Consider the following 13,340-nt stretch of genomic DNA (forward strand, 5'->3'; position numbering starts at 1 on the left):
AGAGCCAGCAGAATAGAAAGAAGAAAAAAGCAAATATAAATCAAGTTCATTTGTGAGAATCTCACAATTGTGAGAATAAAAATTCAAAATGGAAGACAGCTCATAAATCATCTAATCAGTCCTATCATTTTACAGGTGAGAAAACTGAAGTTCAAATAAGTCAAATATCACACAAGTCAGCAGAAGGACGAGAGTAAAATCTAGATCCCCCATCCTCTCCCTCCCAGTCCTCAGTGTTCATCTCTATTAAAATGGAGAAAAGAGCTAGAGCACTAGGAGGCTGAAAAGTGGTAAGGTTCCTACCTAGGAGATAGGAAAAAGATACTGATGAGGAAAGAAATTGAATACCTCAGATATCTAATATCTACTGGTCCTTAACCACTCTAACAGACAACCCTTAACAACAACTCTTAACACCTACCATTCCAATACACATGTGATCTCATCTTTGACCTGACTGAATCTCCGTTTCTTTGCTTCTTCAACCCCACCTTCTCTCCAAATTCTCCCAACCTAGTATTTTTGCTCCAAATGCAAAAATAAATATGACCTCAAGATATCTTGAGAACATTGTAACTCCCTCTAAAAACATAATAATGTTTTTAATAAAGCATAATAATAATAAAATTTAAGTACCAAACATTTGAAAACCAGTATTTTAGAGCAAGAGCCTACAAACTATAGCCCACATGCCAAAACTGGCCTGCAGCCTGCTTTTATATGGTCCACAAGCTAAGAATGCTTTTTACATATTTAAACAGTTGCTTAAAAACATACAGCACAGAAATTCCCTGTCAGTCCAGTGGTTAGGGCTCCACACTTCCACTTCAGGAGGCATGGGTTCGATCCCTGGGAACTAAGATCCCGGATGCCATGCACATGGCCAAAAAAAAAAAAAAAAAAAAAAAAATACAGCACAAAGAATCATATGAGACTGAAACCCTATGTGGCCCACAAAGCCTAAAATATTGACTATCTAGCCCTTTACAAAAAAGTTTGCCAATTCTTGCTTCAGAGTATTTACTGAGCATTTGCTTTATAAACAGAAAACATTCTCTTATACTATGGAATCATATTTCATTCTAAAGAGCATCAAAGAGCTTTGATATTCAATTGACTTTTAAAACAAAGGACTCTACGTACATTAAATGTAACTGAAAAAAATTTCAATCCTTAAGGTAAATGCTAAAAGTACATAAATTTTTAAAAATTTACTCATTTCTTAGCTATAGCCTCTATCAGCCCATTTCTCCTACTCAACTCCTCATCCAACATACTTCAATATATTTCATATAAACTTAACAGCTGTTGTAGGTTGCAGATCCCTTGCTTTTCCAAGTATTGCCCTCTAGACACTCAACTCCAAAGGAAGGAGGCTCAACATATACTTGACAGCTCTGACTTAGGCCCCTGTTATTTCTGACCTACCAATCTCTATCCATTCATCTCTCCCATTTTTTACTTATTCCATTAGAACAGCTTTAAAAGATAGTATTAAACCATATTAATTAAATATATAATAGATTTATGTGATACTCAAAAAGAAAATGTTCTCATTAACTGAATACATATACTTACAACTTAGAGTAAACTTAATCGCCTTCTTCCTTAAGGTTGCTACACTTTTCTACCAAAGAACTACAGAATTCTAATCAGAATACAGATGATTACTTTCACTGTCATTTTCCTACTGCCATTATCTACCCACACAATCTCTCCTACTTTATCTCACAAACTAATAAAAAGTTGTCCCTCCTTTTTAGGAACTCTAATACATTAATTTCTCTTCTGCATTTGCACTTTTCTTCTTAATTTCTTCTTTGAGTTCTTTGCCAAGATTTCAAACATGTGGAAATTTTAAGACTCTGAAGTATAAACCTCAAAATTCTATATAAGATTAGCAATATGTCAACATCCCTTTTCCTATAGAAAACCAAGTTCATCTATTCCATCATTTAAAATGCCACTGACTATTTCCTCTAGGAGGTCCTTTCAGAATAAAAATCTACCTCTTGCTCATTAAAACTCACCAATACTTTTTTTTTTTAGTTTAAGACACAGCAATACAACAAGCAATAAATTATATGATGTCTACAAAAGTTTATATGGGATGTGAAGAAACCGTTATAGGGGCAAATTCAGATTTAAGATTAAATAATATTAAATAACAAGAAATCCCTCTGAATGGTCTGATGGATTTAACAGAAATATAAGGTAGGGGGGACCTTCAAGATGGCACAGGAGTAAGACGTGGAGATCACCTTCCTCCCCACAAATACATCAAAAATACATCTACATGTGAAACAACAACTACAGAACACCTACTGAATGCTGGCAGAAGACCGCAGACTTCCCAAAAGGCAAGAAACTCCCCCATGTACCTGGGTAAGGCAAAAGAAAAAAGAAAAAACAGAAACAAAAGAATAGAGATGGGACCTGCACCTCTGGGAGGGAGCTGTAAAGGAGGAAAAGTTTCCACACACTAGGAAGCCCCTTCACTGGCGGAGACAGGGGGTGGGGGGGGGAAGCTTCGGAGCCACAGAGGAGAGTGCAGCAACAGGGGTGCAGAGGGCAAAGTGGAGAGATTCCCGCAGAGAGGACTGGTGCCGACCAGCACTCACCAGCCTGAGAAGCTTCTCTGCTCACCCACCGGAGCGGGTGGGGTCTGGGAGCTGAGGCTCGGACTTCAGAGGTCAGATCCCAGGGAGAGGACTGGGATTGGCTGTGTGAACACAGCCTGAAGGGAGCTAGTGCACCACAGCTAGCAGGGAGGGAGTCCGGGAAAAAGTATGGACCTGCCTGAGAGGCAAGAGACCACTGTTTCAGGGTGCATGGGGAGAGGGGATTCAGAGCACCACCTAAACAAGCTACAGATATGGGTGCGAGCCACGGCTATCAGCTCAGACACCAGAGACGGGCATGAAACGCTAAGGCTGCTGCTGCAGTCACCAAGAAGCCTGTGTGCAAGCATAGGTCACTATCCACACCTCCCCTCCCGAGAGCCTGTGCAGCCTGCCACTGTCAGCATCCCGGGATCCAGGGACAATTTCCCTGGGAGAAACCAAGGTGTGCCTCAGCTGTTGTAATGTCACTCTGGCCTCTGCCACCAGAGGTTCGCCCCACATTCCGTACCCCTCCCTCCCCACAGCCAGAGTGAGCCAGAGCCCCCACAGGCGACCTACACACAGAGGCAGGGCCAAATCCAAAGCTGAACACCAGGAGCTGTGTGAACAAAGAAGAGAAAGGGACATTTCTCCCAGCAACCTCAGGAGCAGCAGATTAAACCTCCACAATCAACTTGACGTACCCTGCATCAGTGGAATACCTGAATAGACAACAAATCATCCCAAAATTGAGGCGGTGGACTTTGGGCGCAACCGTAGACTAGAGGTTTGCTTTTTGCATCTAATTTGATTCTGGTTTTATGATTATCTTAGTTTAGTATTTAGACCTTATTATCATTGGTAGATTTGTTTATTGATTTGGTTGCTCTCTTTTTTTTAAATATATATATATTTTTTCCTTTGTCTTTTTTTGCGTGTATGTGTATGCTTCTTTGTGTGATTTTGTCTGAATAGCTTAGCTTTTACCATTTGTCCTAAAGTTCGGTCCATTTTTGTTTTTTGTTTTTGTTTTGTTTTTTTAGTATAGTTTTTAGTGCTTGTTATCTTTCGTGGATTTGTTTATTGGTTTGGTTGCCCTCTTCTTTCTTTCTTTTTAATTACTTTTTTATTTTTAATAATTTTTTTTATTTTAATAACTTTATTTTATTTTTCCTTCTTTCCTTTCTTTTCTCCCTTTTCTTCTGAGGCGTGTGGCTGACACGGTCTTGGTGCTCCAGCCAGGTGTCAGGCCTGAGCCTCTAAGGTGGGAGAGCCGAGTTCAGGACATTGGTCCACCAGAGACCTCCCAGCACCACATAATATCAAAGGGCGAAAGCTCTCCCAGAGATCTCCATCTCAATGCTAAAACGCAGCTCTACTCAACGACCTGTAAGCTACAGTGCTGGACACCTCATGCCAAACAACTAGCAAGACAGGAACACAACCCCATCCATTAGCAAGAGGCTGCCTAAAACCATATTAAGCTCACAGACACCCCAAAACACACCACCAAACGTGGTCCTGCCCACCAGAAAGGCAAGATCCAGCTTCATCCACCAGAAAACAGGCACCAGTCCCATCCACCAGGAAGGCTACACAACCCACTGAAACAACCTTAACCACTGGGGGCAGACATCAAAAACAATGGGAACTACGAACCTTCAGCCTGTGAAAAGGAGACCCCAAACGCAGTTAAGTGAAGTAAAATGAGAAGACAGAAATACACAATAGATGAAGAAGCAAGGTAAAAACCCACCAGACCAAACAAATGAAGAGGAAATAGGCAGCCTACCTAAAAAAGAATTCAGAGTAATGACAGTAAAGATGATCCAAAATCTTGTAAATAGAATGGAGAAAACACAAGAAACTAGAAGAACTAAAGAGCAAACAAACACTGATGAACAACACAGTAAATGAAATTAAAAATTCTCTAGAAGGAATCAATAGCAGAATAACTGAGGCAGAAGAATGGATAAGTGACCTGGAAGATAAAATAGTTGAAATAACTACCGCAGAAAAAAATAAAGAAAAAAGAATGAAAAGAATTGAGGACAGTCTCAGAGATTTCTGGGACAACATTAAATGCACCAACATTCGAATTATAGGGGTCCCAGAAGATGAAGAGAGAAAGAAAGGGACTAAGAAAATATTTGAAGACATTATAGTTGAAAACTTCCCTAATGCGGGAAAGGAAATAGTCAATCAAGTCTAGGAAGTGCAGAGAGTCCCATACAGGATAAATCCAAGAAGAAACACACCAAGATACATATTAACCAAACTATCAAAAATTAAATACAAAGAAAAAATATTAAAAGCAGCAAGGGAAAAGCAACAAATAACATACAAAGGAATCCCCATAAGGTTAACAGCTGATCTTTCAGCAGAAGCTCTGCAAGCCAGAAGCGTGTGGCAGGACATATTTAAAGTAATGAAAGGGAAAAAACTACAACCAAGATTACTCTACCCAGCAAGGATCTCATTCAGATTCAACAGAGAAATTAAAACCTTTACAAACAAGCAAAAGCTAAGAGAATTCAGCACCACCAAACCAGCTCTACAACAAATGCTAAAGGAACTTCTCTAAGTGGGAAACACAAGAGAAGAAAAGGACCTACAAAAACAAACCCAAAACAATTAAGAAAATGGTCATAGGAACATACATATCAATAATTACCATAAACGTGAATGGATTAAATGCTCCAACCAAAAGACACAGGCTTGCTGAACGGATTCAAAAACAAGACCCATCTATATGCTGTCTACAAGAAACCCACTTCAGACTTAGGGACACATACAGACTGAAAGTGAGGGGATGGAAAAAGATATTCCATGCAAATAGAAATCAAAAGAAAGCTGAAGTAGCAATACTCATATCAGATAAAATAGACTGTAAAATAAAGAATGTTACAAGAGACAAGGAAGGACACTACATAATGATCAAGGGATCAATCCAAGAAGAAGATATAACAATTATAAATATATATGCACCCAACATAGGAGCACCTCAATACATAAGGCAACTGCTAACAGCTATAAAACAGGAAATCTACAGTAACACATTAATAGTGGTGGACTTTAACACCTCACTTACACCAATGGACAGATCATCCAAAATGAAAATAAATAAGGAAACACAAGCTTTAAATGACACAATAGACCAGATAGATTGAATTGATATTTATAGGACATTCCATCCAGAAACAGCAGATTACACTTTCTTCTCAAGTGCACACGGAACATTCTCCAGGATACATCACATCTTGGGTCACAAATCAAGCCTCAGTAAATTTAAGAAAATTAAAATCATATCAAGCATCTTTTTGGACCACAACACTATGAGATTAGAAATGAATTACAGGGAAAAAAACGTAAATAACACAAACACATGGAGGCTAAACAATACGTTACTAAATAACCAAGAGATCACTCAAGAAATCAAAGAGGAAATCAAAAAATACCTAGAAACAAATGGCAATGAAAACACGATGACCCAAAACCTATGGAATGCAGCAAAAGCAGTTCTAAAATGGAAGTTTATAGCAATACAGTCCTACCTCAAGAAACAAGAAACATCTCAAATAAACAACCTAACCTTACACCTAATGCAATTACAGAAAGAAGAACAAAAAAACCCCAAAGTTAGCAAAAGGAAAGAAATCATAAAGATCAGATCAGAAATAAATGAAAAAGAAATGAAAGAAACAATAACAAAGATCAATAAATCTAAACACTGGTTCTTTGAGAAGATAAACAAAATTGATAAACCATTACCCAGACTCATCAAGAAAAAAAGGGAGAAGACTCAAACGAACAGAATTAGAAATGAAAAAGAAGAAGTAACAACTGACAATGCAGAAAGACAAAGGATCATGAGAGATTACTACAAGCAACTATATGCCAATAAAATGGACAACCTGGAGGAAATGGACAAACTCTTAGAAAAGCACAACCTTCCAAGACTGAACCAGGAAAATAAAGAAAATACAAACAGACCAATCACACGCAATGAAATTGACACTGTGATTAAAAATCTTCCAACAAACAAAAGTACGGGACCAGATGGTTTCACAGGAGAATTCTATCAAACATTTAGAGAAGAGCTAACACTTATGCTTCTCAAACTCTTCCAAAATATAGCAGAGGGAGGAACACTCCCAAACTCACTCTATGAGGCCACCATCACCGTGACACCAAAACCAGACAAAGATGTCACAAAAAGAGAAAGCTGCAGGCCAATATCACTGATGAACACAGATGTAAAAATCCTCAACCAAATACTAGCAAACAGAATCCAACAGCACATTAAAAGGATCATACACCATGATCAAGTGGGGTTTATCCCTGGAATGGAAGGATTCTTCAATATACGCAAATCAATCAATGTGATACACCATATTAACAAATTGAAGGAGAAAAACCATATGATCATCTCAATAGATGCAGAAAAAGCTTTGGACAAAATTCAACAGCCATTTATGATAAAAACCCTTCAGAAAGTGGGCACAGAGGGAACTTACCTCAACATAATAAAGGCCATATATGACAAACTCACAGCCAACATTGTTCTCAATGGTGAAAAACTGAAACCATTTCCACTAAGATCAGGAAGAAGACAAGGATGCCCACTCTCACCACTATTATTCAACATAGTTTGGAAGTTATAGCCACAGCAATCACAGAAGAAAAAGAAATAAAAGGAATCCAAATTGGAAAGAAAGAAGTAAAACTGTCACTGTTTGCAGATGACATGACACTACACATAGAGAATCCTAAAGATGCTACAAGAAAACTACTAGAGCTAATCAATGAATTTGGTAAAGTTGCAGGATACAAAATTAATGCACAGAAATCTCTTGCATTCCTATACACTAATGATGAAAAATCTGAAAGAGAAATTAAGGAAACACTCCCATTTACCACCGCAACAAAAAGAATAAAATACCTAGGAATAAACCTACCTAAGGAGACAAAAGACTTGTATGCAGAAAACTATAAGACACTGATGAAAGAAATTAAAGATGATACAAACAGATGGAGAGATATACCATGTTCTTGGACTGGAAGAATCAACATTTTGAAAATGACTATACTACCCAAAGTAATCTACAAATTCAATGCAATCCTTATCAAATTACCAATGGCATTTTTCACAGAACTAGAACAAAAAAGTTCACAGTTTGTATGGAAACATAAAAGACTCTGAATAGCCAAAGCAATCTTGAGAAAGAAAAATGGAGCTGGAGGAATCAGGTTCCCTGATTTTAGACTATACTACAAAGCTACAGTAATCAAGACAGTATGGTACGGGCACAAAAACAGAAATAGAGATCAATGGAACAGGAGAGAAAGCCCAGATATAAAACCACTCATGTATGGTCACCTTATCTTTGATAAAGGAGGCAAGAATATACAATGGAGAAAAGGCAGCCTCTTCAATAAGTGGTGCTGTGAAAACTAGACAGCTACATGTAAAAGAATGAAATTAAACACTTCCTAACACCATACACAAAAATAAACTCAAAATGGATTAAGGACCTAAATGTAACGCCAGACACTATCAAACTCTTAGAGGAACACATAGGCAAAACACTCTATGACATAAATCATAGCAAGATCCTCTTTGACCCACCTCCTAGAGAAATGGAAATAAAAGCAAAAATAAACAAATGAGACCTAATGAAACTTAAAAGCTTTTGCACTGCAAAGGTAACCATAAACAAGATGAAAGGATAACCCTCAGAATGGGAGAAAATATTTGCAAACAAAGCAACTGACAAAGGATTAATCTCCAAAATATACAAGCAGCTTGTGCAGCTCAATATCAAAAAAACAAAACAATTCAATCCAAAAATGGGCAGACCTAAACAGACATTTCTCCAAAGAAGATATACAGATTGCCAAGAAACACATGAAAGGATGTTCAACATCACTAATCATTAGAGAAATGCAAATCAAAACTACAATGAGGTATCACCTCACACCGGTCAGAATGGCCATCATCAAAAAATCCACAAATAATAAATGTTGGAGAGGGTGTAGAAAAAAGGGAACCCTCTTGCACTGTTGGTGGGAATGTAAATTGATACAGCCACTATGGAGAACAGTATGGAAATTCCTTTAAAAACTAAAAATGGAACTACCATATGACCCAGCAATCCTACTACTGGACATATACCCTGAGAAAACCATAATTCAAAAAGAGGCATGTACCACAATGTTCACTGCAGCTCTATTTACAATAGCCAGGACAAGGAAGCAACCTAAGTGTGCATCAACAGCTGAAAGGATAAAGAAGATGTGGCACATATATACAATGGAATATTACTCAGCCATAAAAAGAAACGAAACTGAGTTATTTGTAGTGAGGTGGATGGACCTAGAGTCTGTCATACAGAGTGAAGTAAGTCAGACAGAGAAAAACAAATACTGTATGCCAACACATATATATGAAATCTTAAAAAAAAAAAAAATTGGTTCTGAAGAACCTAGGGGCAGGACAGGAATAAAGACGCAGATGTAGAGAATGGACTTGAGGACACGGGGAGGGGGAAGGGTAAGCTGGGATGAAGTGAGAGAGTGGCACGGGCATATATACACTACCAAATGTAAAATAGATAGCTAGTGGGAAGCAGCTGCATAGCACAGGGAGATCAACTCGGTGCTCTGCGTCCAACTAGAGAGGTGGGATAAGGAGGGTGGGAGGGAGAGGCAAGAGGGAGGGGATATGGGGATATATGTATACGTATAGCTGATTCACTTTGTTATACAGCAGGAACTAACACACCACTGTAAAGCAATTATACTCCAACAAAGATGTTAAAAAAAAAAAAGAAGAAATATAAGGTAGACCTTACATAATTGATTCGGTTATGTGGACTATATTTAATTATATAAATTAAACCTAAGACTTTGAAAAATTGATGGATTAGTCAATTTTAGAGGAGTCCTGAACTTTTAAGATATACGAAGAAAGGTAATATGCACATTTTAAAACTCTTTTTATTCCAGAAGCATTCTAATCATTTAGTTCTAAGAATAGTATTGAATACCACCAAGTTACTCAAATGGCAAGAGAGCTAAAATAGAAAAGTTCCAAAGATTTCAAAGAGAAGCTGACAGATCAAAATATTTTCATTTTAATGTTTTAAAAAATGTATTTTGCAATTATAAATTGGTTTTTATTGTAGTAATATTTTAAATGGTCCCAAAATATAGGAATGGTTATGAAAATTGTGATATATATATATACAACATTATGTAGCCACTGAAAATGTTTATGAAGATCTTATAACATCACGAGAAGATGTTTGTTGCAATGGTAAGTTAAAAGAGCAGAACTCAAAATTCCATATGTAGTATAATCCCAGCTAAATTTTAAAATTCATTTAGAAGAAAAAAATATTAAAAGGAAATATACCAAAATATTAACAGGAGAAGTTTGAGTAGTGGAGAAAGGGTTTTTTTCCTATTTTTTTCTCTTTTCTTTATGACATTTACAATGGAGAAAGTAAAACATTAATTTTTTCTAAGTTCTATACAAAGATAATTTTATAAGGTCACTTAATCTTTCCATTACTGAGGTAACAGAAAAAAGAATTTAAACAAGTCATCAAGCTATCACATTTTAAGTGTAAAATTTGGTAAAAATTGGAAGAAACCATGCAAATTTTCACCTCAAGGCCGATTATTTTAACTTGACAACTGAGTTTTAATGAAGCCATTAAAGTAGACTTCCGAGGACTTCCATGGTGGTGCAGTGGATAGGAATCCAAGCTCCCAATGCAGGGGGCCCAGGTTCAATCCCTAGTCAGGGAACTATATCCTACATGCATGCTGCAACTAAGAGATTGCATGCCACAACTGGGGAGCCCTTGTGCCACAACTAGGGAGGCTGCTGCTGCAACTAAGGAGCCCACATGCCACAACTAAGGAGCCCACCTGCTGCAACTAAGACCTGGTGCAACCAAATAAATAAATATTTTTTAAAAAAGATGTTTAGGGACTTCCCTCGTGGTGCAGTGGTTAAGAATCCGCCTGCCAATGCAGGGGACACGAGTTCGAGCCCTGTTCCGGGACAATCCCACATGTCACGGAGCAACTAAGCCCGTGCACCACAACTAATGAGCCTGTGCTGTAGAGCCCGCGTGCCGCTACTACTGGAGCCCGCGTGCCACAACTACTGAAGCCTGCGCGTCTAGAGCCGGTGCTCTGCAACAAGAGAAGCCACGGCGATGAGAAGCCCGCACACCGCAACAAAGAGTAGCCCCTGTTCACCACAACTAGAGAAAGCCCACGCACAGCAACAAAGACCCAACGCAGACAAAAATAAATAAATTTAAAAAAAAGATGATTAAAATAAAGTATACTTCCCTATCAAAATCACAGAGAAGATAATCACTACACAAAAAGATAGAAACAAAAAACAACCTACTACTGAGTTTGTATTTTCCAAATCACACATGTGAGTTAACTCACATAATAAAGGCTGCCAGCGTTACAGATTGCCTGTGTTTATTACGTGTTCCCCATAGGCAAAATAGGAAAATAGTGTGGTCTCACTTGTGAAATATGATTGATTGAAGACTCCATCCTTCGAAGTTGGGACGCCTGGATATCCAGCATCTGCAGGACATTGTTGGCCAAGGTATTTATCAGATAGGCAACACTTGCTAAGGACTGGGTGGTGTAGGCTTTGGTTTCTTCCAGGGCTCGCTGCTTATCTGCTGACTAGAAAAACAAACAAACAATCATTACCTCAAAGATAACCCATTCTATCAATCTAATCTTCAAAAATACTCATCAAAACCATTATATTGCTGAATCTACACACACTAGTTTAAAATGCTTTGAAAACTAATTATCAGTATTCATGTAAACCCAACTAAATTATTGACTTGACTTCACTAATATTTTCACGTTGAATAGATACACCTTTGTACAGATGCAAATAAAATCCCGAAGCTGTTGTTTAAAAAATGAGCTGTTGTTTAAAAAATGAGATCCGATGGATATTTTGAGCAATGACAGCAAGTACAGTACATAGCTTCTCAAGGTCACTGCTTGGAAAGGTAGCATTGATTTGAATGAGTAAATTCTGGCATACATTTTTCTACTTTCCTGAATTCCTCTTTTCCTTTCACTCTAACATGTAAAATGCATTTATAAAGAAATGTCTGTTTAAAGTAATAATGACAAAATAATGATAAATAAAAATGATGAAGTAAATAAAATGGTAATAATCATGATAAATAATGATAAATTAAAATAAAAGTAATAAACGGACACTTCCTTCCCAAGCATCTTAAGTATTATAACCCTATGGAACATAAACTGCCACGTATCATAAACCCTACTTGAAAAACGGAGAGTACACAGTAAAAAGTGGTTAAGTGATTATTTCCAAGGTCACAAAGGAAAGCAATTGTAAAGTTACATATTCTGTACTGCTGACGAACACCATTTTCTTGCCCTAGTTCTACAGAAAGACTCTATGGTTCAGTAGAATGTACACAGCGTCTGAATCAGAAACCTTTTATCTTAATGTCAGTTCTACTATTACAGCATGTCATATTTTAAGCAGTTGTGAACATCAAGTAACATAATGAATGTAAAACCACTTTCTAATACTATAAATCATTATATCTAACAACGTCATTACCTCTTTGAGTAGTCATTAACTGTTCAAAGCCCACTATGTCCCACTCTCCCCTCTCCCACACCGTTTAGGACTCTAAACTTCTTTAGGACTCTAAACTTCTAAACTTACCTTAGAAAAATAGTCAAATAAGAAAAAGACACAGACAAGGATGTTCACTGACAGTTAATGGTGAAAAAGAAAAAAACATGAGACTGATTAAACAATACATTCATATACTACCTTTATGCAGTAATGAAAATGGTATTATTACGTATTACTGATATGGAAAAATATCTACGAAATAACTAATTGAAAGAGAGCTGGTTACAAAGTACCTTAACACAATCATCCTAATTTTGTAGGTGCCTGTGTATAAATGTAAGCACAAGAAAAAAGGCAGAAAAAGTAAGGCCCAAAATGTTAACATAAGTTTTCTCTGAATGTTAGGAATATAATTTGAGTCTTTTAATGATTTTTAATATGGTCTAATTTTTTTTTTACCTTGGGCATAAATACTTGCGTTATCAGAAAGAGTAAAGCTACATTATTTTAAAACCATAACGCATGCATTAATACAAAAGAACAAACTTTAAGTGCTCTGTCCTAGTCAAGTACTCACAAGGAATATTTGTAAGGAATAAGAGCACCAAAACAAATTTTTAATCCTTCTAAAATGTATTTTACATTTGCACACTTATTTAAACAATAATTTTGGGCTCAAGAGATTTTTCTTGTTATTTCTAAGTGCCAAATGAAGCTTTAAAGTGTTGAGGCTGCTGCACATCTGCTGTATGGATAAGTCAACCCACGTACATTCACTAAGGTTTTTTTTTTTTTTAATAATTCTTTATTTATTATTTTATTTATTTATTTATTTATTTATTTATTTATTTATTTTGGCCGTGTTGAGTCTTCGTTTCTGTACTAGGGCTTTCTCTAGTTGCGGCAAGTGGGGGCCACTCTTCATCGCGGTGCGCGGGCCTCTCACTATCGCGGTCTCTCTTGTTGCGGAGCACAGGCTCCAGACGCGCAGGCTCAGTAGTTGTGGCTCACGGGCCTAGTTGCTCCGCGGCATGTGGGATCTTCCCGGTCCAGGGCTC

The 13,340-nt window shown here is 37.3% G+C and overlaps 1 protein-coding gene across 8 annotated transcripts in view; it reads right to left on the reverse strand.

Moving 5' to 3' along the window:
* Positions 1 to 13,340, reverse strand: part of ABI2 (abl interactor 2) — a 100,284-nt gene that overhangs the window by 57,692 nt on the left and 29,252 nt on the right. For all 8 annotated transcript variants that reach the window (XM_068544624.1, XM_068544622.1, XM_068544623.1 and 5 more), the window contains exon 2: positions 11,163 to 11,330. In XM_068544624.1, the coding sequence (XP_068400725.1) occupies positions 11,163 to 11,330 (168 nt within the window). The remainder of the gene's footprint in view (positions 1 to 11,162; positions 11,331 to 13,340) is intronic.

The sequence above is a fragment of the Eschrichtius robustus genome, chromosome 5 (assembly GCF_028021215.1).
Source record: "Eschrichtius robustus isolate mEscRob2 chromosome 5, mEscRob2.pri, whole genome shotgun sequence".
Lineage (NCBI taxonomy): Eukaryota > Metazoa > Chordata > Mammalia > Artiodactyla > Eschrichtiidae > Eschrichtius > Eschrichtius robustus.